This window comes from Aspergillus affinis, assembly GCF_023601865.1.
Source record: "Aspergillus affinis strain CMG 70 chromosome Unknown NODE_86_length_164826_cov_86_211346, whole genome shotgun sequence".
Taxonomy (NCBI): domain Eukaryota; kingdom Fungi; phylum Ascomycota; class Eurotiomycetes; order Eurotiales; family Aspergillaceae; genus Aspergillus; species Aspergillus affinis.
The window spans coordinates 139,892-164,826 of record NW_026515867.1 but is presented as its reverse complement, the minus strand read 5'-3'; the positions used below and the strand labels follow the sequence as shown (position 1 = coordinate 164,826).

The 24,935-nt window shown below is 50.3% G+C and overlaps 3 protein-coding genes across 3 annotated transcripts; 1 reads left to right on the top strand and 2 right to left on the bottom strand.

Moving 5' to 3' along the window:
- Positions 1 to 9,364: 9,364 nt before the first annotated feature.
- On the top strand, positions 9,365 to 10,609 carry KD926_010792 (SGNH/GDSL hydrolase family protein; the record flags this gene model as incomplete). Its single annotated transcript, XM_053103193.1, has 4 exons — positions 9,365 to 9,483; positions 9,559 to 9,691; positions 9,757 to 9,896; positions 9,967 to 10,609. 4 exons carry the CDS (start codon positions 9,365 to 9,367, stop codon positions 10,607 to 10,609), a joined length of 1,035 nt encoding a protein of 344 aa, XP_052953461.1.
- A 1,432-nt stretch (positions 10,610 to 12,041) lies between these two features.
- Positions 12,042 to 17,173, bottom strand: KD926_010791 (uncharacterized protein; the record flags this gene model as incomplete). Its single annotated transcript, XM_053103192.1, has 14 exons — positions 12,042 to 12,244; positions 12,308 to 12,436; positions 12,958 to 13,065; positions 13,123 to 14,091; positions 14,152 to 14,342; positions 15,153 to 15,276; positions 15,340 to 15,555; positions 15,605 to 15,713; positions 15,775 to 15,840; positions 15,902 to 16,052; positions 16,109 to 16,653; positions 16,709 to 16,791; positions 16,847 to 17,028; positions 17,121 to 17,173. 14 exons carry the CDS (start codon positions 17,171 to 17,173, stop codon positions 12,042 to 12,044), a joined length of 3,129 nt encoding a protein of 1,042 aa, XP_052953460.1.
- Positions 17,174 to 17,552: 379 nt separating this feature from the next.
- KD926_010790 (DNA-directed DNA polymerase alpha catalytic subunit POL1) lies at positions 17,553 to 24,674 on the bottom strand (the record flags this gene model as incomplete). Its single annotated transcript, XM_053103191.1, has 11 exons — positions 17,553 to 18,539; positions 18,589 to 19,329; positions 19,397 to 19,954; positions 20,006 to 21,742; positions 21,815 to 22,413; positions 22,741 to 23,663; positions 23,712 to 23,859; positions 23,913 to 23,957; positions 24,028 to 24,152; positions 24,209 to 24,466; positions 24,538 to 24,674. 11 exons carry the CDS (start codon positions 24,672 to 24,674, stop codon positions 17,553 to 17,555), a joined length of 6,258 nt encoding a protein of 2,085 aa, XP_052953459.1.
- Positions 24,675 to 24,935: the final 261 nt, after the last annotated feature.

Genomic DNA, 24,935 nt, shown 5'->3' with positions numbered 1-24,935 from the left:
ACCCACGCGATTCTGCGGACTTCTGTCCCCCGCCCCCCCCCCCGCCCCACCCCCCGCCCCCCCCCCCCCCCCCCCCCCCCCCCCCCCCCCCCCCCCCCCCCCCCCCCCCCCCCCCCCAGAAGGTGGAATTGGATGGCAGAAAAGTCAAAGGGAAAAAGCGATCACACTGAAGCTGCGTATTGCGGTGGCTTTAGTGAATGGAGAAGAGAGGAGAGAATTAAGAAAAAGGGAAAAAGGAAAAAGATCGACGCGTGAAATTCAGTCACGAGAACCTGTAACGCTTTTTCAACGCACCGATAAGAAAAGTAATAAAAAAAAATAAGGTAATAAAAAAAAGACACCAGATTAGGTTTTGATAATTGTGCCCTTTTTTTTCTCCTCTGGATTCTTTTTCCTTTTTTTTATCTCTCCTTTTCTTTTTTCCCCTTTTTTTTTCTTCGGGAAAATGAAAAGGGTAAAGGAAATACAAGTCAAAGGCGGTGATGTTTTTTTCTTTAGAGACAGTGGTGCTGGATCACGATGCTTAATTGCTTTAGTCGCCTCTTAGGGTGACGGAGAATGCCTTGCAGGGTGGCGGTAGGCACAACAGCACGAGGAACCAGCGGGAGTGAAAAGGGACGGTGTTGTCTGCGCCCGGGCGAGCTTGGGAAGTGAAGGTTTAGAAAGCAGCCAGGGCAAAGCCAGTCACTCACTAGGTAGGGCCTAGCACGGAATGAAATAAAGATGAAAATGAAAATGAAATAAAAATAAAAGGGAACAAAATAAGATAATAGGAGTGAATAATAAATAGGTATCAAATCCACACGGCTCAAAGGGTGATAGCGCGAGAGACGATGCCTTGATCCAAGGGGGTCGGTACAGTAGTACAGGCACCCTAAATTCGAGACGGAGGGGGAAATGGTTCGACTTCGACCCGGAAAAGAAAAACCTGGGCAGAGGAGGCGGCCTAAAAGGCTTCGGACGCTCGAGCAGGAGGCTTTTCGGCAGGAGGAAAAACGCAGGTTAGAGCACCTCGTGGGATCCGAGAAGATGGTGGAGCGCGTGGGCCCGTAATTTTTTCTTTCTTCCTTTTTTCTCTCCTTTATTATTGGGGGTGAGAAAGGGAGTGTAAAAAAAAAACCCCCAATTCCCAGGGAGAGAGCACTGAGCAGAGGCAATTTCGAAGAGACAGGCAAAGGGAGAGAAAAAAAAAAAAAAAAAAAAAAAAAAAAGTTGTAATGGAACCTGGTACTCCGTAAAGAGGGTATGGGTAACACTTGGTAATAACGAACAAGAACGAGAAGGAGGGGCGGTTTTGGTAAGGAAATTGTTTTGGGGCCACCCCGGAGGATTAATTATTATTCTTTGTTCACTCGCTCAGTCTTGTCTTCTCTCTTTCTCTTTATTATTATGATTATTTCGGGTTTTCCCTCTTTTTTCCACCCTTGGATCGGAGCGCTGTCGCTTTGTGGTGACGGGTCCGTTGATAGTTGCCAGTAATTCGACCCACCTCTTCTCGATGGAAATATAATGGCCCAGGAAAAGAAAAGTTAATAATCTTTTTTTTTCTCTTTTGGCCCCCTTCCCCTCAGTTGTTGCTGTTGGAGTTGGACTGTTCTGTGTACGGTGTATCTCTCGTAACCCGGCTAAGCTTTCCTCGTCGAAATGATGGTGTTTTTTTTTTCTTTCCAGCTGCTTCTTCTCCTACCTCCGCTCTCCTGTTCTACCTCTTTTACTTATAGGCGGAACACTCCGACTTGAGGAGGGGGGAAAGAGGGAAAGTGGCAAATAAAAAGAGAAAAGAAAAATTTTTCAACGCCCCCTTTTCCTTTCTTTTTCTTACCCGGAAACTCTTCGTTCTTCGAAAATTCCCAACCCCACCTTTTGATCCGAGGGAAGGCGACGAGAAACAAGACGTGGTGAAGGCTGATGTCAAAACAGAAGTTTTGATATGCCAGCGGTTGGCTACTGCTAGGGGGAAATTAGAGCTTGGGATAGTCTACCCGCGATTCGGGACGGACGGTGCGCGTCGCGAGTTTGGCCGCAGGGAGACTGTCGTGAACCTAGCGTAATGCGCCCGTGGGTACCAATCCACGATCGCTAGCCAACGTTCTGGCGGCGTGGGTAGAGAATAGAGGGCTTGACTTCTCCGGTGGTTGAACGAACGAAGAAGGGCTAGGAGATGGCGTGCCCGAGGAACGACTTGAGCAACGGTCTTGGGTGGATGGTGCGAGACTAGGTAAAAGAGGGTGTAGCGCAAGTCGGGGGGAAGCGATGACCGCGTGCAGGGTCCGTGGTGGAGGCGACGGAGGAAAATCCCAGAAAAGTAATGGGCGTGGTACATGAATCAATCAAATGTACTGATAATACGGAATACAGAGTCAACCCAATTTTAATTATCGCAGTACGAAATCCAGGAGACAGAGTCACATTGAGAACAAGAAGCCCAGAAATAGCGGTTGAGGCGGAAAGAGATGGATGTGATGTGATGTGGAGAGAGAGCGAGGGGGAGTGGGAAAAGGAGGATGAGGAAAGATACTGTAAATTGTAATGGGCGCATGTCGGCCACCCTCCTCGGTCTGGTACAACGACAGCTCCGTACGGGTGCTGAGGAGGGGGAAACAAAAGGGAACAGAAAGCACGAGCACCACCCTTACCAATGGGATGGACTCTGCCAGTGGAGTTGACTTCTAAATGAGGAGATAACTGTCTCTCTTGGAATCTATATTGATCTTACCATATTCCGCCTTTTCCTGAGGTTGACATCGCGCCTCGAATCCTGTAATTTCAGGAGGACAGGCTGGATGTACCGGAGGTACTGACTGGCGTAACTCGGTAAAGAGACTTATCCGCTAGCGCCTTCCACTGCGCAAGTCAGGAACGCGTCAGTGGAGAACACGAGGGTAAACAGCCCAATCGATGTCATGCAAAAATCACGCCGTCGGACATTAGGTCCATTTTCAACCATAGTTGCACACTAGTGAATATGTATTTCATGTGCCAAATAATCTTTCTACAACCGCACGTTGACCTCGAGGCCTGGTCAATTGTTCTCTGGTGAGACGGTGTATGCGAAAGAGAAGGGCCGTATCATATTCAAGGGGTTAAGATCATTGCCGGACTTAACGAGCTTCAGTTGCCCGAGTTTATCAGGGGGAAGAGAGAAAATAGATATGAAGTGGTGTTGGAAAACTATACACCAGCCAAGCTCTCTGTAACATACTGTGTACAATGGATAACTTCTTTATATTACACCCTTAAGTCCACCGAATACTCAGTACGGTTTGATAAGAACCAATACCACCTCATGTCAGCCATCATCGGTTTACATAGGAACTTCGAAGGAATAATAAAAAAAAGCCGAACTGCACCACTAGACAGGAGGAGTTTTGGCAGGCGACGGCTGTCAATCTTTGGTCGATTACAAATGTCCGATAGGTTGCTAAAAAAAAAAAAAAAAAAGGAGATACCGGGGTTGGATCAAAATCGCGCTTGTTGGAATTAATATAATCAATCCCCCATGGCATCGCAACATGGTAGGTGCAGATGCTACCTCAGTGCCACAAAAAAAAGTAAAAAAAAAAAAATTAAAAAAGACGGACGTGTCAATGATATTAACAGCAATTCAACCGTTGATACCGGCAGTACTCCGGGAATTTCGACCCAGCACGATCAATTGTATCAGTTGATGATTAGTATTGAGTACTGAGATTATTATCAATTGTCGACCTGACAAAAAGGGGGAGAGTGGGCTATGATTTGATAGGAAGACGATGCGCAAGGTAGGATCCGAAGGGACGCGCGAAACGCAAGGCTCCAAGGTCGGAAAGGTTGTCTTCTGGGCAGAGACGGTGTCCGCTTGATGATTGGCGTCCTGCCCGGCTCGTACCCCGCGCCGGCGGAACCCAAACAGACAGTGCCGGTGAAGAGCAGGGAAGAAAACAAGATCCTGGCAGCTCACTAAGGCAGAGAGACCAACTAACCATCCCGTTGGAGATTCCAATTTCATGAGATCGTACACGGTAGACTGGTTGGTGTCTGTCTTATGTCATTCTGCGGTCATCCTACAGTATGAGACATCAGTCGAAGAACAATGCATATTATCATGAGTACTAAGATCACCAGTCATCCTCATCATGCAATACCCCTGGGGTCTAGCCGGTGGTGGATCGAGACATTTGATAATAATAGACGCTCCTGATAACTACCTACTGGATCGTGACATGAAGAAGGCAGGTCCTCCGTTCCCTTAGCCGATATAAAATGGAACAAGAATGTGTCTAGCGAACAAGGTAGGTATTACGGCGCAGACTTGTTCCATACTCCTGTACTCAGCAGCCAGCCAAGGCCTTGGGTCTACAGCTCCCTCGCGGCATTCCACACTGAACGTAGACTGTCCTCCGGTCTCGATCAATCGCGAAACTGCTCGTAATCATGATCCCAGTACCGGGCAGGGAGATCGGGATGAGCCAGAACGGTGACCGATGGGACGGAATCATGGCTGCCATCCCCGGATATTATATGGGGTTTTAGTGCCTGACTACTGAGTAGGTCGTAGGGACTACAAGTAGTGTACCAAGTAGAATAGTAGTAGTAGATGCTGCGAGGGAGAACCTACGGAGTATGGATACCTGGTCCTGTAGGCCTGTACTCCGTAGTTACACTCTCCGTACGGTGAGTTTCGGATGCTGGCCGATTACCCATGATCCATGGACAACCGTCGATCGGGTTTAAACTCCCCCTTTTCGGCAAACTACTCCACAGTCCACACAGTCCACACCCGCCCCAACTAGGGAGGCTGGATGCTGAACAATGTCTCTTACTTACTCATAGAAATGTACTCAGTGTAGCGACTTCGGACAATGCCCATACTCAGATGTTCTCCCAGGCTATCTTCGGTGTACATTGTGCAATGGTCATTTTAGATTCTGATAGATGATACCAACATGTGTCCCACGGTCAAGTCCTGAGTGAAGTGTTGATACTTGATACGAATACCACCCGTGGTATTGCGCAGGTATCCATTGATGTATCTATATTGTATGGCCTTACAAAACACAGCGGGCCCACCTTGACAACGCAGAAAGGCTGTATGACTCGACTGTCTGATATTACCTACTGAGTACTGTTATGATTTTTCGATGGGCCACCCATATGCACATGAAAGGGGTAATCGCTCGGTTCCGAATAATGAGGTTAAGAGAGTCAAAGTTAATCTGGTGAATGAAAGAAAGAAAAAAAAAAATACTGCAGTATTCTGTCGGATTCAGTCTCCTTCTACATATTTCTCCCCCTTTTATATGCATGATGGTCCCGGAACATGCGATGTTTTTAGATCGTTAGTCTATCCGTACTGCGTATTCGAGTAGTGCAGGCGGATAGACTTAGACTATGCTGAGTCGATGATTTTATGTCCGTGTGCAGGCTAATTTGGTGCTTAGTTATGATCTCACTTGCTCCACGTGGGCATAAATGACTACAAGGAGTCTAGGAGCTTCAACTACTGACATAGCTATACCTGCCTAGATCAGTTTGACATACTCCGTAGACATCAGTGACACTCACCACTCCGTATGCTCAATTGCCATGACTATCAGGGCTCGGGGCTGTCATAAAGCAATAATGGGAAAGCATATTCTTTCCCTCCAATTGCCAACTACACACCCTTCCCTCTCTCTTTCCTGCCCCCTGCCCCCCCCAGCCCAGTAAAGTTTCAAGCTGCCTCTTCTGGCTGGATTTCCACCCTTGGCATGGATCAATAAGGCGGGGGGTGGCGGTTACTGCAATTGGCCGACGGCACAAAATAATAGTTTATCTCTCACAGGACATGCACCCAGCAGAGGGCTGTCATAGGTCGAACAAAAATCCTGTCGACGAGTTTATGCCGAATCGCGATATTCGGATTACCTGTAGCATCCTTGTAATGTCCCGGATTTTGCCGAGCGCAGGGTTGGGTTGGGTTGCATCCTACCAGGCGTGCGGTGTAGAACTGTACGGACTACGGAGTACTTAGTTACAGTTTGTAGAATGTTGATACCCTGCCCCATGCGTTGATACTCTGGCCTCTTAACGTCTAGGTCCAGCCCTCTTGACTCGGGTCTAATGGGTCGCCGGACCAATGTGGTTTAGATGAACCTGCCACTGCTCGTTCAGGATAGCTTCGCGGTTCCCTCGTCCGTTCCCCTTCTGGTGTGTGGAGTCCTCGAATGGGGCTATGGGTATGGTGATTTGTTTTGAGGAGTTTCAAGAAAAGGCGGTATCGACCCCAAAAGTCAATTTATTTAAAATAAATGGCCATAACAAAAGGTGCACGCCGTACTCCGTCCAGATGGCCCGAGAGCCAGGGGGGGAGCGCGAGCCAATTGGAGTCCTGTCAAATATTAACAGGCCAGACCTTGGGAAGGTCGATGGAGTTGCGGATGATATGATAGGTGCGTGGGATAGAATAAAGTGGTGCTCGGGGGAGGGGAGAAGTCTGGGAAAATAAATTATGATAATAAAAATAATCATACTGTACATACAAGCTCGCTCGCCCCCGTGGCCAGCCTCCCTCGGAGCTCAATCCACCCAAAGCACACCAGAGCACGGGAGATAAACCGTGCTAGATAATCCATGGATTTGAGCCTTTGCGGCGGGGCGGGCTAGGATGAAAAAAGTCAAATTCATTTAGCTAGATACGGAGTCCTCCGTGCTCCGTTCTCGCACCGAAGAGAAGGCTGTCTGTCGGTTGATTTTGGTTTTGGATAGGAGTGGCTCTCTGGAGGACACCATCGAATAGTTTGGCCCACAGGTGGGAACCTCGAGACTGTCTCACCCGTGACCTGATCAATATGTCCCCCCCGTGCCCCCTCATGGGCCGCTAGTAGAATGCTAAGAATCCTAACCAACCCAACTAGGTAGAGTGGGAGAGAGGACAAGGTACCTCTGGCAGGTAGACTAGCTAGTATTCCGTAGTCCGTACTTTGTTAGTCGCGATAGTAGATATGCCACCAACCCGGGCGAACCTAGGCATGTTGGTATTTGATACCAGCAGAGATCATATCATATCATCTCATTTCTCCTACTCATAACGAATGTTTCGCATGGTCGCAGCCATGCGATGCTGCCCTCCTCCACTCTTGCAACCGCTCGGGGCTTCGGTCATTAGGTAACCGATATGTGTCAAGGATTGGTCAGCGCAGGGTGTACTCGGCAAAAAAGAGCCACTTATACGGATCCGTAGTTATCTGTTCGATGTTAATATCTTGTCGAGTACACCGTACCTCAGGGGTACGGAGAAGCTCGGTCTCAGTATCAACGAAATAGTATCGAGTTATCAACAAGGCTGGCTACCGGTCCGCGGAGAACCCAATTAGGCAGGTGGTGGATATGGACCTCTTTTAACCTTCCGGTGTACCTACAGATGCCTACGGAGTACACAGCACGGTGTATGTTGTAGGATTAACACTGCAAACACCTGACTGTGCGCTTTCATCATGATGACCACAGACACCCAAGCGTTACATGTTCCATGCATATTCCACGGCCAACACCAGATCCGTTAGGCTAGTCTGCCTCAGGTGTCCAGTCCTGGCATGGGTCTCCTTGTCTTTCTCTCTCTCTGTCTCTGTGTCTCTCCCCTCCTTGTCCTACCACTACCACCCGAGAGCCGGCGCTGGCTCGCGCCAATTCTTATTACGTTAGTGCTAGGCCCGGTGCCTCTGCGACGGCCAATCCGGAGGCCTCGTGATATTATCAGCGGAAATCCCGACATCCGCGCGCATTAACGAGTAACGAGTGGCAGACAGTTAACCTTTCTGCCCCAGTGCCCCCCTTACCCGAACCATGGCCTAGCTCCAAGGGGGATGGTCGCGTATGCCTAAACCTGCATATGCTTTGGCGCTTGTATTGCAGAGTGGACCCGTATGCATACGGATTACTCGATGTATGTATGTATGGATGTATGGATGTATTGTCGGTCCTTCGTACGGAGTCCCATGGAGAGTGGCTATTGTTGCCTCATTCAGATCCCATTGCCTTATGATATACATGCCTACGTAGTACATACAATAATGGGTCAGTCACTGCAGAGCTGTCAAGTAATATTCACGGTGTTAAGTCCTATCCCTCGAAATTTCCGGCTCAATCACCCGGCAGAGACGTCTTCCATCCCGTTTTCTACTCCGTAAGTGTCATTGGTACTAGCCTGTAATATGCGACCCACAGGGGAACCACGGGCTTTCGGCGGCTTTGTTACACGCGATATCTTACAGTAAGATACACTTTGCTCGCCCACGGATAGTCAGATCTGGGTTTCCCGACGCGCTATGTAACTCTCAGATGGGTGCATGTCTTGGGGTTCAGGGGGGTCGGTCCGATAAATTCTATACATACAGAGAACTACGGAGTATGTAGAAAAAGACAAACAAAGGAAAGGCAAAAAGTGGGATGCAAAAAAGGCAAACCGGACAGGCACATTGCATACACATCCATGGATACTGAGCACTATACTCCGTAGGCGCAGGGAATGGCATCCTCCCCCTCTGTCTGTCCTGTATCTCCGTACTTCCTTCCCTCTTCATGCATCCAAATCCTTTTCCTAATCTCCCCCTTTTTTTTACTTGCTTCTTCTCTTCCTCCGAGATTCATTGTTGGCATTCTCCACTATCACAGTAACCTCGCCAGCACACCTGATCTCGGCTACAGCCTACACTTTAGCACACTAACTACACCGTTCTCCTACGGAGTCCATCGTTCCCTCCCCGCAATTGAGCCTCCATCCCCGGAAAGCTGGCCTCCTTTTTCATGCCAGGATCGGCAGTTTTCCTGGTTCATTAAATATGGATTTGCGGCTGCCTTTTCCTAGACCAGGCTCATTGCTCGGTTATTGAGTCTTGAGCAGAGCAGCCACTCCACCCGCAATGCTCACGGCCCCGCCTATCCCCGAGCAAGCCCTACTCGGTACTGGTAGGGAGAAAGGGGAGAGAAGAGAAGGGGAGCCGCGGCTAGTCCCCCGAATCAAGGACTCCCAAGAATCATAATAATAAAAATCAAAAAAAAGCCTCGACCTTGATCTGAGGGTGATCACACCAGGAGAGCTTCGCTCCGGCCTTCTGGGTTCACTGGACAAGGTCCTGTAGGGCTTGCTGACCCTATTGGCGGCCATTCACATGGAACGTTACCACTGGCTCGAGTCCATCCTTTACATACGGAAAATTATGCTCCGTCCAGCTGCAGACGCCGATTCTGCGATAATTTCTCCGTGTCGGCGGAGAATGCTGCCATGGTCAGGTCCATCTATATGAAGAGGGCTTTGACTGAAGGGAGGATGCCTCGATTGATAATAAACATCAGTTTGACGCGTGGTTGCTGCGTCCTAGCTCGCCTTAGTCTACTATTCGGCACCATGCTGGTTCTCCGGCAGCTGCTGGCCATTGCCGTGGCCACTATCATTCCCACGGTTGCGGCTTTCCCCTCCAAGGCGCCAGGCAAGAGATCATTTGATTGGGATGCTACACAACACTTGTTGGTGCCTCGAGACCTCTTCTGATCTCCGCAGTTACAGGCAACCCTTTGGACTAACCACTCTATCGTTGCCAGAATCGCTTTTGGCGACTCGTATACATACGTGCAGGGCATGTATGGGCATCAGAACTTCAGCTTCATCGGCGATCAGCTGAATTTCGAATATGATGCGAAAACCCTGCTAACGAACAAGATCGTTCAGAACCAGGTTCGCAGATCCATTGAGCTGGCAAGGATCCGGTTCGCGTAACTGACACAACAACCTCACAATAGACCGCCACGGCAGAAGGTGGCCCGAACTGGGTCGAATTTCTCACCGATTGCGGAGTCCGCAAGGGATTAACCTCGCCGTTCAGCTGTAGAAAACAACTGTGGGATTTTGCGTTCGCAGGCGCAGACATCTCTACTGAACAGTAAGCACAAAGACATCACCTCGGTGTTTAACAATGGCAGTGTGCCTAATCTACCAACCTATACCCACAGTCTGCCTCTCCATCACAACTTCACCGTCTCCCTCGTCAACCAAGTTTCCCAGTACAAGCAATTCGGATACCCCGTTCTCAAGCACGTAGTCAACCCATCCCAGACACTGGTCGCTATCTGGATCGGCATCAACGACATCAACGACAGCGCCAAGTACAGCGTGAACTTCCCCGCCTTCTACACCCAACTCATGGACACGCTGTTCGACTCCGTGCAGGACCTCTACGCCCTCGGCTACCGTTCCTATCTCTTCCTCAACCTGCCCCCCCTGGACCGGACCCCGAGCAACCAGGCGCGAGCCAGTCCCAGCCCCAACGCAACCCAGGTGTCGTGGTTCAATGAGGCACTGGAACAGTACGCCGACGCGTTCGAGACCGAACACCCCGACACGAACGTCCTGGTCTTCGACGCCCACAGCACCCTCGGCGACATGATGGATCATCCGGCACAGTACGGCATCGTGAACACGACCAATTTCTGCGCCGGGTATGACCAGCCCGACATCGACTGGAACTACCGGATGTATGGGTGTCCCACGCCACTGGATACGTATTTCTGGTTCAATTCGGGGCATTTGACGAGCCATACGCATAGAAAGTTAACGGAGGCTTTGGAGAAGCGGTTGGAGAAATGGACTGGATGAATTCTTATATATATACTTGAAGATATCGGGCGTGATAGTATGCTCCAGCCAGGGAAGATAGAGCATGGATAAAAACCCCAACACACTCATTACCAGTCAAAGCCAGATATGAAATACAATTGCATGAATTATTAGTTTATTAGATACGTTAAAATGATTTTTAGTGAAAAAACAAGCGATCTTATATCAATTCCAAGCAATTCCTCTGCATCCCTCAATTAGTCCGAATATATATCCTTACCAAAATATACAAACCAAAAAACCCATCGAAGATAAACCACTCCACCCCAAACCAACAAACAAAATCAAACCGTCACAGTCCTCATCACCGCAAGCCAAACCAAGCATACCTGCCTCAGAAGAACGAAAAACGAGAAAGTCTAGGTACTGTACTTAGATCGAGGACCAGATCAGGCCACAAAACACGGAAACAAGAGATCAAACCCAACCCAATCAAACGCACGAATACCAAAGAACAGGAACAAAAAAAATAAAATAAAATAAAATAAAACAAATAGTTATCTAAAGTGTATGTAATCAACAGGTCCCCGGGCAAACCGTTCAACAACAAGAGCAAAAATAACTGTATATGTCAACCGTACCAAGTAAGCACCCAGCACCGAAGCATAAAGAAAATAGCCACGGAATAAAGCAAGCGAAATAGATAATTGAAAGAATAACTAGTAGGGGCTAGATCTATCCAACGAACCAACCACTGCAGCACTGCCCTTCTAGGAAATGAACACCGAGACGGGGGGTGGTTGCATTGCATGAATCCTGCCTGGATGAGGACCGGAATCCGAAGCCAGGGCCGGGGATGAGGGATCGGGTTCCTGGGCGAGTTGAAATGAATCGAATGGACGTCTAATTTCCTGACATATGCGGAGGACGACTACCCAAAGCTGGGCATTTGATTAGTCCTGTACTATGAGACATCCTGGCTACACGCTACTGCATGGCACTCTAGAAGGAGATAGGAAGAGCCAGTTGCATACGGGGTGCTACAAGGTCAGATGCGCAAAAAAGGTGGATAGTAAGACAACAAGTACATTTCTCCCCAATATTGGCATGCAAGACAGCAACTACTGCGATTTAATCGTATCCAGCCCCAAGAACCAGATACCGTAACTTTATGGAGACATAAACAAGGACATGAAAAAGAAAGGATGAAGATTAACATATTTTCCGTAAGGCCCGGAACAACTGAAGCCTTGAAATCCTTAGGTGGGAAGGATGAAACCCCTATAAACTGAGAAAAAAACACACATAAAAACTGTCTATCGTGACTTTCGACGAACGCCGCCCGTACCGAGTTACGAAGGAAAGAAAGCTGAACCTGTGACGAAAACAAAAAAGCAAGGTCTACCGGTGACAATTACAAGCTCATTGACTGAGACTGGGCATCATGATCTGTTTTGGTGGTGGTTTTTGTTTACCAGCGGCGGTTGTTTCCAAGAGGCGCCGAGTTGGAAGCGGTCGAGTGACCTCCACGGCCACGACCGCGGCCACCCCAACGGCCGTAACCGCCGTGGTGACCACCGCCTCCGCTGTAGCGGACCATCTCGGCGAGACGGGGATCAATCTGCTGCTTGGCCTCAGTGAGAATAGTGATCAAGTCACGAGCCTGCTTAGAGTCTGCGCGAGGAAGAGCCATGTTAGTATCAAACCATGGAAGTAGTTGTACAAGAGGAAACTTACTGTCAGTGGTGAAGAAGGTAATGGCGGTACCCTTGGCACCGGCACGACCAGTTCGACCGATACGGTGAACGTAGTCCTCCGAATTGTTGGGGTAGTCATAGTTCAGCACATGAGTAATGTCGCGAACATCTTCAAACAATTTTATGTTAGCAAACGGAGTTATTAGTTGTAAGAGCAACGTGGCCGAGGAGCCCTTTCTCAGTCGTGTGAGACTTGATGCATCTCTCTCTTTCTCTCGGTCTTTATGATATCAAGATCCGGTGGGGATGAATCCATGGGCTGGCAGAAATCACGGTCCTGGAGCAACCTTGGAATGCAGTTTCAAAGTCGTCGGAACAGCAAGATACAAGACTCTCCATCTCTCTACCTAGGTTAACGGATAGAGATGGAGAACTCCAACAGAGGATGTCAAAATACGTCTGCTATACTGCACTGTGAGTCCAAGGTCCTCCTGGTATGAGGAACCATTTCGAAAGACTCGACGAAAGTCTGGACGAGTCATGCACACCCACATGGGTTTCAAAGAGAGTCGAGCATCGTGCCATTGTCACACAACCTCAAGACGGGTGAAAAACCTTCTTGAGGAAAAAGAGAAAAAGGAGAATGGGGAGGGGGAAGGGAAGGGGGTTAAAATCGCAATCATATCATACCAATACCACGGGAAGCCACATCGGTGGCCACCATGACCGGGCTCTTGCCCGTCTTGAATTCGTTCAAGACCCAATCTCTCTCCTGCTGCTGCTTGTCACCGTGAATCGCTAGAAGACAATTAGTAACACGAACGTATGAGAGACAAAACTGCCAGAGCAACTTACAAAGGGCGGGCCATCCGTCTTGACGAAGGAAACGAGTGATTTCGTCCGCAATACGCTTGGTACCGGTGAAGATAAGGCACTTGTTGTTGCGGTCCTCCATGATATTCTCGAGGTGCTTAAGCATTTTGTCGCGCTTCTCCATGTCCGAACAAACCTCGACGATCTGGGTAATACGGTGGTTGGCGGAGAGGTCCATGGAACCAATGTTGACCTGGATGTAGTCGTTGAGGAAGTCAGAGGCAAGCTGACGGACCTCCTTGGGCCACGTGGCGGACCACATGCAAGTCTGACGGTCGGGACGGATCTGGCCGATGATCTTGCGGATCTGGGGCTCGAAACCCATGTCCAGCATGCGATCGGCCTCGTCAAGAACCAGGTAGGTGACACGGCGAAGGTTGGTACGTCCGGCCTCCAGCATGTCGATCAAACGACCGGGGGTGGCAATGCAGACCTCAACACCACGGCTCAGGTCACGGATCTGGGGACCCTTGGGGACACCACCGTACACACAGGTGTTGCGAATGCGAGAGGACTTTCCGAACTTGGTGATTTCGGTTTGAATCTGAACTGCCAACTCACGAGTGGGGGCGAGGACAAGAACGATAGGGCCATCGCCAGGGGCGAGAAGAGGCTGAGCGTTGATGTGGACAATGGCGGGGAGACAGTAGGTCAAGGTCTTTCCGGAACCGGTCTCGGCGATACCGACGACGTCGCGACCAGAAAGAGCCATAGGCCAACCCTGAGACTGAATGGAGGTGGGACGCTCGAAGCCCTGGGACTTGACTTCGCCCAGAACGTACTGAGGGAATCCAGCCTCGTCGAAAGTCTCGACGGGGCGAGGAACGTTACGTCCCTGCACAGCCATTTCGCTCTTCTTGCGGAACTCATCCACCTCACGCTGGGTGCGGTTGGCGACATCGGGGTGTTCCTTGTAGAAAGACTTTTCAAACTTAGGGAGGGTGTCCATATCTAGAGAAGGCAAGGTTAGCATCATGTCAGGAAGGGGCAGCATCGTCAGATCAAACATACCCCAGTCTTGCTTCTTCAGGCCAGAGCCGAGGTTCGACATGCGATCGCCGGATCCAGCACCGCCGCCGCCGCGCCCACCGAAGCCGCCACCGTAGCCGCCACCATAACCACCGCTACCACCACCTCCTCCGTAGCCGCCTCCGTTGGAGTAGCCGCCGTTGGAGTAACCACCACCACCACCGTTTCTAGAGCTAGGGAAAAGAAGATGTTAGCAAGAGAAAATTTCATCGCAAGGTTGAAATAAATTTCAGGGGTGATGGTTGTTTGCTGCGCGCGCTAAACGCTTAAGTTTGCAGTCACGACCGAGGCTAGGACCAGGCAGCGCTGAAACGAGCGAGTCCAGCCGAAATCACCCTTCAGTCCACTCATTTGACTGAGCGAGCGCAGACAATGCGATGCGACGCTGCAACAAACACTCTGTGTGTAATTTAAAGGGAAGAAAGACAGATAGACCTACCGGTAGGAGTCGCGTTGGTATCCGCCACCGTAAGACATGGTTGTCGGGATTTTTGTTGTTATCTAAAAGAGAAAAACAGAGAAAACAAAAAGATCGAGAGTAGTTGAACGAGCAACTGTACGCGGAGACAACACAATCTCCAAAGGAAAAGAGAGATAGAAGGATATCAAGGCGGAGAAAGATGGAAAGAAGGGACAAGGGGATGAAGAGAGAAAGAAGAAGGATGGGAGGGAGAGAAAGGAGATTAAGAGGAAAAAAAAGTTGCTCGGGCGGGAAGGAAGAAAGAAAAAGGGAAAAGAAAAAAAAAGAAGGCGAAGAGGCGACACTTGCCTGTTCAGGTTAGACTTTTGTAGAAGGTCCAATGAGCGTCGTCTGTTGCCACCCGGATTTTTCACCGCCTCCGGAACGGACCCAACCTGAACCGGATAGTTCCCCCGGTGCCGGTTCCTGTTTGTTCTGGACTTTTCTTAACAATGGGTCGGCCGTTACTGTGTAGGTACCAAGTCCTATCTATCTCTTCACCTCGCATTCACACCCCATTCACACCTTCGTCTCGCTCAATCCCATGTCCCAGAAACTGATCTCCAACTCCGTCGCCCGAATAAAGATCCTAATCAACTCCTCCACTCGACTCGGAGACACCTCGCGCATGTGTCTTTCCAGTAGTTCTGTAGACCGGTCAATTATCAGACCCCATTCTGGCGGTGTATGCATGTGCAGGGGCCTCTTACCCGATCCCAGGCGAACGGCTTGCGTGTAGTCGTCCGCAACGTAGTTCTCAATCCATTTCCAGTACCGGTTGCCCTCCCGGACCGTGTCTTTCTCGCCATACAATCTCTGGGCAATGGCGCCGTATCCGATCAGACAAGGCGCCAGAGCCATTTGAAGTGCGAGCCAATCTTCCGATTGACCAATGTCGAGGATATATCGACTGTAGGCGGTGCATGCTGATAACCCAGTTAGTAATGGAGAGGACAAGAAGAATAAAAAGTCTACCAATGGTTTCCGGGTGTTTTTCCATCTGCTCCTTGGATAGGCCGAAGGAGGCACAATAATCCAAGTGCAGTGCCGTTTCACGTTGGATGTGCAGGACGATTTGAGCGGACTGATGTTTCCAGTCAACTTCCATAAAGTTCCGGAAAAAGAACAATAAATGGGTTACTTACTGCGGCAATCGACTCCATGTTCTTCCCCTTATACGCGGCAAGTGCGTTGCTCCGGGCGAAATGAACCTGAGCACGCGCAATCGGTTAGCTTCTGTAGATGTAGGGCAGAGTCGAAAAGGACACCCACGAGATAGAGATAATCCTGCACCAAGTACTCCTTGAACCGGTCCACAGGAAGTTTTCCGGAACCCATGCCCAAAACAAAATCATGTTCCGTAAACTTCTTCCACACCGGTCGAACATCGGGATGATCGAGAACATACTCCACAAAACGTCCCCTGGGCCATGATAATCAGTAATCTCATAATGCATCTGAATTAGCGGAAGAACTCACGGAGCAAACGGCATCGTATACACAGAATGGAAATGGTTGATTGGACCACTTCCCTTCCCAAGATCAAAGCTAGTCTTGATACCAGCCTCGACAAATCGAACGGCCGCCTGCACAGCACGTTGCAAATCCTTCCCCAAGGCCAGGTTGGCCGCGATGGCAGAGGCAAGGGAACATCCGGTCCCGTGAGTGTTCTTCGACACCAAGAAATCGGTTTCAAACAAGGTGACATTCTCGCCGTCAAAGAGCACATCGATGACTGTTGTCGCGTCTTGCGGGTTGCTAGCGGTCTGATGCGCCTTGGTAAGCGGCAGATGTCCTCCTTTGAGAAGAACGGCTTGGGGACCCAAGGTGCAGATTTGCTTGGCTAGATCGATGAGCTCCGTAATGTCTTTCGGCTCGGGCGCATCCAGTCCGGCATCCTTCAGCAAAAGCTGCGCTTCGGGGATGTTCGGCGTGAGAATAGTCGTTAGGGGTAACAGTTTCGTCCGAAGGCCTTTTACGGCAGCTTCGGGTAGCAGCTGTGCACCGCTTGTAGATACCATAACCTATGACATGCATTAGTCCTTCGTAACTGAGAAGACCAAGGAAAAGACATCGTACAGGATCCAACACCACCGAAGGAACTCGGTGGGACACCAGTGCCTCGGCGACAACGTCAATCGTCTCGGCGGACGAAAGCATTCCTGTTCTCAGTCAGCCGGGAAACTACCATGTTAATCAGGAAAGAAGAAAACCTACCAAATTTGACCACGTCTGCTCCGACATCTTCCAGACCGGCGTTGATTTGCTTCTTGACAAATTCAGCCGGGACCACGAAGATGTCCTGCACCCCGAGGGTGTTTTGTGCCGTGAGGCCCGTGGTCGCAGTCAGGGCATAACAGCCATGTGCGGCAAGGACCCTCTGATCTGCTTCTAGACCGCTGAATGCAGAGAGAGTGCATTAGCCTGACCGTCGGTGGAAGAACTGAAATTTGGAGGGGAGAGGCGAGAGGGGAGGCAGAGATGAACATACGCGCCACCGGAACTGTCGGACCCGGCGATGACTAGAACTCGCTTTACCGACATGATGGACAGTCGGAGAGCAGAAATTCACCCTCGATGGTGTACCTAGAAGGTGTGGGGGATGAAGGATCGAATCGGGAAGATGTATGCATATGGCCTTGGGGGAATTGCGGAACTACGCAGACTTGGTGGGGTGTGGGCCCGCCACGGTCTTTGGGTCAAACTTGTGATAAAATGAAGTCATTTGTTTACCTGTTTACGATTATGATATTATCTTCCAGAGAGACAGAGCAATAGATGCAAATGCAATGGATTATTTCATGCCTAAAGTTCGTTCATCCCATCATCCAAACCGAATTGCCAGATCCACACACAGTAACGAAAATATGGAGCTTAACTAGTATATACAAAAAATCTCACAGAAATCCCAGCCACGAAAGGCTCAAGGGAGCATAAAGCGAAACAGACTGTCCATTTCCACCCATTGGCGACCGCACTTTTTCAGATAGGCTTCCACCACGCCCTTGACGGTTCCAAATCTATCACGGTTGAACTCAACCAGCGCCACAACGCTGTCTTTCTTCTCCCCGCCGGCCTCTTTCTCCATGGCGCGGCGAGCCTTTTCCACATCCCAGAGGCCTGCGAAATAAAGGAGCTGGTTATAGACCCGCTTCTCAGAGTACTCGTAAGTCATTCGGCCAAGGCACCCTTCCGCGTGGCCCCGGGGCCCAAGACACCGTCGTCCGTATACGCTCATCTGTCGGGTCCGGTTGCCGCAGGCTGCATCATCACAGACAAGCCAACCCTCGTAGTACTTGGAGGTCTGAGCCCGGATTTGGCTTTCCAGCTGCGCAACGATCGTCAAGACCGAGAATTGCTTCTGACAGGAGGGGTACGGGCAAATGATGCCGTGAGCATTGCACATGTGAGAAGAGTCTACCAATCCCTCGAAAACAGATTTTTCCTTGCAGGATCGACATGTGAGTGTCAGCCGGGCAGCGTTCTCAAAACGGACGGAGTCCGGAATCTGAGACTCCAGTGGGGTGATCTCCGCATTTTGCTGATTGCTTCCACTGGAGGAACTATTGATTTGGTATTTGCGAACGTCCAGACCCAAGCATTCGGCCAGCCGAACCGCATCGGTGCCAGGAATTGGGGCACATAGACGCTCGATGGGGGGGAAGATCTGTTTGAGAAGATAGAACTCAATGTCCGGTTTGAGCTCCGAGCCGCTCTTCATTACATCTTGAAGCGTGTAGGAGCGCTTGGCCGGGGGAAGAGAGGCCGTCTCCGAATCTCCATTGGTCACAATGTAAGAGATAACGTCGTTGGGCCTAACAGATTTGCCACGGGCGAGCTCACGAAGAGCAACCTGTGCTGGCGGCATCGTTTCTTTATTGGGATACTCTTCGGGTCGTTTAGAGAGTTTCTAAGCAAATTAGCAGGTGGCGCGAGAACATGAGAACAGGAGTTCATACCGTGTAGATCACATATTTCTGGACAGGAATCGTGAATTCCCGCATCTTGCCCGCCAGCTCTCGTAGGTAGTCGTGTACCCGGTTGAGGACTATCTCTTGATCATCACCAGAGAGGACCTCGTTCAAAAGCCGTTGGGAGACTTCCTTGGACAGCGCACAGTATTCACGGCGCTTCATATCGAGACCCTTGACTTCCAGCTTGTCCACATATTTGCCGTCAACTTCGGTCATATTCACGGCAGCATACTTCTTCTTCGCATGCAGAAGGAGGCGACGGAAGATGCTATCAATATCGATCTCTAAGAGACGGTACCGCTCGTTGACCGACTTCTTAAAATCCTCCCCGACCTTGAACGCATCACTAATAGTGTCCATGTTGGTATTGATCATGACCGAGTCAGTATCACCATAGATGACTCTCAGTTGTTGGGACTCGGCCAGATCCTTGGTGCTCCTTAGAATCTCACGACCTTTGAAGGTGGTGAGCATTGCCAACGGACGAGCGTAGAAGCGGCTTTGCGTGTATCCCAGACACCCGTACATGGAATTGGCTGTCAGCTTGAAGGCCAGCTGTTTGGTGTCCCACAGCGCAAGTTGCTCGGGAGTCGCTCGCTTGTCTTTCATCAACTTTTTCACTTGTCGCCGACGACCGACAAGAGTTGAAATTAGTCGAGGCAAGATACCTTGATCCTGGTCTGAAGAAGGGACTTCGGGCACCTTCTCTTCGTTCTCATTCTCAGCCTAGATAGATATCGTTAGTGAGTACCGATGCAATTTGGTTAGGGTTGCAATGTTGTAGGGTACTCACAGTTGCTGTCCGTTCCACCGTTGTAAAGCAGATGTTGTACTCCTGGATAATGCTAGGATACAAACTGTTGAAATCCATGACCAGAACGAACTTGTCATAGAGACCTTTCTCGGGTTCAAAAACAAGACCACCCTTGTATTTGTCCTTCTTTTTCTTATCCGTTGTATCATCGTCATCGCCTTCTTGTAGCTTTTCTTCGGCCTTCTGCAACTTAGAGGAGTATTTATCGGGGCAAATGTACTTGTTGCGGTGGAATTCGTGTAGGAGAATGTACTCGTTCCGCTCAGCACGCGTACCGCTGAGTGTCCGCGCCCACGAGTTACCGGCGATATTCGTGAGAACCTTGGTTAGAGGCAACATCTGCAGCCGCAGAACCAATGCGGCGATGAAGTAGGTATCAGCATCGCAATGGTTCACGAAATTCATCAGACCTTCTTTCGAGCTGGCCCATGTTTTCAATGCTGCCTCGGTGTCCAGATCCTGCCGCGCGTTGCCCTGACCAAGATACAGCTCGCACATCTCCGTCAAACTCCACGACTGACATTTCATCATCAGAGACTAGCAGCCCGTTAGCAACGAATCCCATGATCGAGAGGTCGATAAGCCTACCTTGCCCATATCGTTAGCAACGTCACACATCAACCGTCCCGCAATCAGATGTCTCTCAGCGAAAAAGCCGCCTCCACCCCTATTGAAGTTTTTGGGCCAGTCTCCACGCTTAAGTCGACCCAATCGATGCCAACCGGGGGTTTTCTTTTCTTTCAGTCTGTTAAGCAGAATGCTGAGATCCACTTCTTGCAGTTGGTGTCCTATCAAGACATCGGGATCCATTTTCTCGAACAGCGCAAGAAACTTGCTGAGCAAGAACTGCTCGCTCTTCTCCAGCATATACGTTCCTCGTTGCCTTCGGGTTTCAGCTTCGAAATGCATGGGGTAGGAAGAGCCCACGGGACGCATGACTGTGAATGTCTTGCAAGGGAGTTTCTCGGGGGGCGTCGTCTCCGTGAGCGAAACATTCTCGTACACGCGAGCACTTGCAACCAGGATCTCTTGCTTGTTCTCCTTTACATTGAGTTGTGTGCGGAACGAAAGACTCATCAACGTAAGAGGCGGGGCGTCAAGATTTTCCGAGTCGGGCACAGGGGAAATGAGCGCAGGCTTCGAGGCCTGGCATTCGAATTTACACCAGGATGCGTTATTAACGGCGGAGAGATCGGCCTCCTCGATTTTGAGCCAACAGGGACCCATGATGTTCTTCCAGAGGACGAATTGTTCGAACAAGGAAGTGTTAGTTCCGAAAACATTGGAGAACGTTTCCCCCTTAGCGTCCATCGGCAGAGCTGGCTTATCATAAGGGTATAGTAGCTTGAGGTAATCGGCCTCTTTCGGGATACCGGGCATCTCAAATGCGTATTTGCGAGAACACGGCTTGATCTTGTGCATGCCTACTTTCAATCGCGACATCATATCATCGACTTCTTGATAAACATCTTCCATGTCGACTTCTTCGCCCGTGGACCGACCATGCTTGTGCCTGTGTTCTCGGGGAAGGAAGTAGAGCTTTCGCAGGATATTGTCGACTTTCACGAAAGCACTGGCAAAAACGCCCGTCTGCTTGTTCTTGACTTTTCCGAATAAGCACAGACTGCCATTGACTTCGGTAAAATCCAGCCAGAACATGCGCACGCTTCCATCTGCCTCAACAACGTCCTGCGCTCGCAGCTTACCGGGTGCTGTCCGCGTCTCCGACGCCGGGCTGTTAAGAACATTCAACTTGCTCCGCACATCATTCCAAGACGCATCAACAACATCCGGCGCTGCCTTCATTGGCGAGGAGCTGGCCGGCGTGGGCAGGATTTCTTTCTTCAGCTTGGGAGGAGGCCGACTTCCAGCCATGTTCACGCTTGCTGCCTTCGCTTCATGGTCCCCAGTAGCTTGGGCCACTTCCATCAGATCATTATCGTCATCATCAAACTCCTCGGCTTTCACGGGGATGGCGGTCTTTCTCTCCACAGCCTTGCTCGTTGGCGAAGAGGGCATCGGGTCGCTCATCGGCACATCGTCGTCGTCATCGGCGGAGGGAAGGGGACCGTCATCGTTGTCCAAATCAAGTGTCGATTTTTCCTCGTCCGGCAAAACGGGGTCGCTATTCTCGTTCTTTTGGGGCTGAGGTTTCCTTTCGGGGCGTGTTCTCTGTGCTAGCGGTGGGGAAAGGATGCGGACTTTGCGCCGCGTCTCCGACTTGATCACATTCTGCGGCGGAGGCACATGATTCGAAACGACATTGGTGTCAACCTCCCCAAGAAGATCGGCCATGAAAGCATCGTCTTCCGCGGTAGCCACGGGCTATGAAAAGGAACAAGCAAGTCAGCCATCTCCAACCTATCCTCGTCAATTTTCTGTACAACGCAGTCTCACCTTCGGTTTCGGCGCAGCAGCGGCCCCCTTGTTAAAGTATTTCGAAATGCCATTATTCATCTTCTCTTGTCGCTGCTTCTCCTCCTCTCGTTTCCGTTTTGCCGCCTTGCTATTCGCCGGCAGTTCGCCGTCGTCGCTCTCACTGTCGTAGTATCCGGCGGACTGCTCATTCCAGACCTCGCGACCATCGTCCGCATACCCCTCGCCATTGTCGTCAACAACGAAGTCATCTTCGTCCAGCCGATTCCGGATGATCTTCTTGTATCCGTCGTCGTCGACCTCTTCGTAGATGTCGCCCTGTTCTTCGATTTCGTAGGTCGAAAGACGTTTCTTTCCTGCGGCACGAAGGGCGCGCAGTTCGGCCAATTTCGCCCGGGAGGAAGCCATGGCGCTTGTTGGAGTTATCGCAGACCACTGGCGTCCATTAATCACCTGGGGAAAATGAAGGCTTTCGCGGTGGTCGAGACCCGTGGAGGCTACGGGGCAAGGGCGGTTGAATTGACTTGGGAAGTGAATTGGGAAGGGAGTGGGCGGTACGCGGAGAATCGGCGGGAACGACGCGTTGCGGCAACGCGAGATGGACGCGCTCTCCGCCAATCCTTGTTAACTAGTTAGTTAACTAATTTAGTTACAAAGTGTTTTAGATGGACCGCGCCTAGAAGTCTCATTTGCTTTGATTGTCTTGTCAGATTAATCATTGCTCCTCTCTCTATTTTCTCACTTGGGATAGGTAAAATCCAAATTTCCAATAAAGTACTAAGATTACCGAGATAGGGAAAAATGAACAGATCCTCCGCAGGCTCCATCCATTACTAGTCCTGACCGATTAATCCGACAATTCAGCATCTGAGTCCATGTCACTATACTCCTCTGGATGTCCTTCGTCAGCAATGGTCCCGAAAATGCCAAGAGAGCACGCAACCAACCTTGAGCGAGACCAAAATCAAACGAACCATCCAGCTTACTCTTCAGAGTGTCGCGGATGACATTTTGCGCTTCCTCCGTGATATTCGCATCGGTGGTGGCGTTCAAGATAGACAAGCTGAACCCGTGATTCCCAGGTCCCAGGCGTGAGATGAAGTCGAGGATCCCGCGGGACGTGAATTCGCTCAGTGCGTGGATAACAAGGCTCTGCAGATTCGGGAGACACAAGAACGCCTTCCACACCTCGTCGTTCAGGTAATCGCCGCCGATCCATAGGCGGCTCAGGTGGGGAAGAAAAGGAGTCAGTACGGTTATGTGATTGAGCGAGAAGCCATCGGAGATGTCCTTGAGTTCAAGCTCTTGCAGGTTATTCAGCTGGAGGAGGGCTTGTAGAAACACGTCGTTTTCGATGTAGTTTTCAGTTGATTCCCCGCGGAGATAGAGACTCTGCAGAGACTGTTGCGAGCCAAGAACTTCGTGGAAGGAACGGCTTTGAGACATTATATAACCCTCTAACGAGAGGCTGGACAGTCGAAGCCCGTCTTCCGCTAGGACCTGCGATAGGAGGTTCGCATCGTCAACGAATTTCCTGAGGTCAAGGCGCTTCAAGGCGTTGCAGCTGCGTATCCAATCAGCAACGCGCGTTATGGTGGCATAGAACTCGTCGTTTCTGGCTGTCGGGATTGAGTCCGTTAGGACCAAGACCTCTAGCACTGGCGGCGCTGCCAACGAAGGAAGCTCCGCAATCGCCTCGATGGATAAGCTGGTGAGCTTCAGTTCTCTCAAAGAGTCTAAATGCGAGCCCAGAGCCTTTATCGAGCGCGGGCCTAAATGCGAGTAACTGAATACCTCGAAATATTGCAGGGTATTGGGGTTTAGTTCATTCAGGAACTCTTCGCAGTCGGTCTCGGCGGTCTGGGACGACCTGATCACGGTCAGAAAGTCATATGCCAAAATGTGCCGTATAACCTACCATCCGTAGATTGTGAGTTGTTTGAAGTCAGGAAAATGGGAACGGAGCTTGTCGCCCGCATGCTCTGTCAGGGAGGCCCCAGACCAGACGGACAGGGTTTGCAACATCGGTAGACGTTCGAGCCATTCGGCTAATACAGATGATGGAACTGAACCACTAGATTTAGAACGAGTCTCTTCAAAGCTGCGAGCTCTGACTTACTGCTGCAACGCATTCCTCGGATTGACGTCGCCCTCTCAGCAATTGCTATAGTAGCCAGGTTTACACCCATTAGAAATGACGCGACCCTTTTTTCTGTCTATGCAAGCCAACTTACCTCCACCAAGCTTAGCCATGATCCATTCATTGTCGGGAAAGACCCTCGACGAACGAAGTCGCTTATTCCCTTTGGATGCATAGTCGCGAGACACGAAGTCCAGGACCTCTGGCGTAAAGAAATCACTAGATACAGTTAGTAATCCAGACGATAGTTTCGCCCAAGCCATGAGCTCTCTTACTCTTTGATCTTCCCGGCGAACCCCGTGTCTTTCAAAAGATAAATCATATCATCGAGATCCAAGTACCGGATATAACTATAGTACGGTAGATAAGTCTGACCGAACGTAGACAGCACTATTGAACGCCACATAAGCGCCCATTTCCGCGTAATAGCCTCCTGTTGACTCCTGATGACCGCCAGCGTCGGCGCGGTTCTCCGCGTTCTGAACTGCTCGTTATCGGTCCCTCCGCTTCTCACTGGCGAGGTGTTGTACAATCTAGCGGTACCGCCGTCAGATATCAGCAGGGGTGGAACCTTAATGCATGAAACAAAAGGTGAAATCCTCACTTGTACAAAGACGTCAAGGCAAACTCGGTAAAGCATTTCGACGAAAGCGCACACTGGAACAGACTGTTGTAATCCTTCTCATCGCCAAGGATATCCAGGATCATGTAGAGAACATCACCGGCCAAGGCGAACGTCATTTTGACTGGCAGAGCGTGTTTTTACTCGCCCCAGAACAGAATGCCTGCGGGGCCCCAAAATGTCATTTATACGTAAATATCTTGATTTTTGAAGATATTCTGATGAGATGATCTTTCCTCCCCCGCGGTGTTCCTGGGAGGTGCTGATGCTCTGGGAGGGAGAGACGCCTTACCTCCAGCGTCGATTATATAAGCACGCGTCGTGTTTGGCTGCCGACGTGAACCAGGATCCGGTCAATGCATTCAAGGGAAACCCAACTC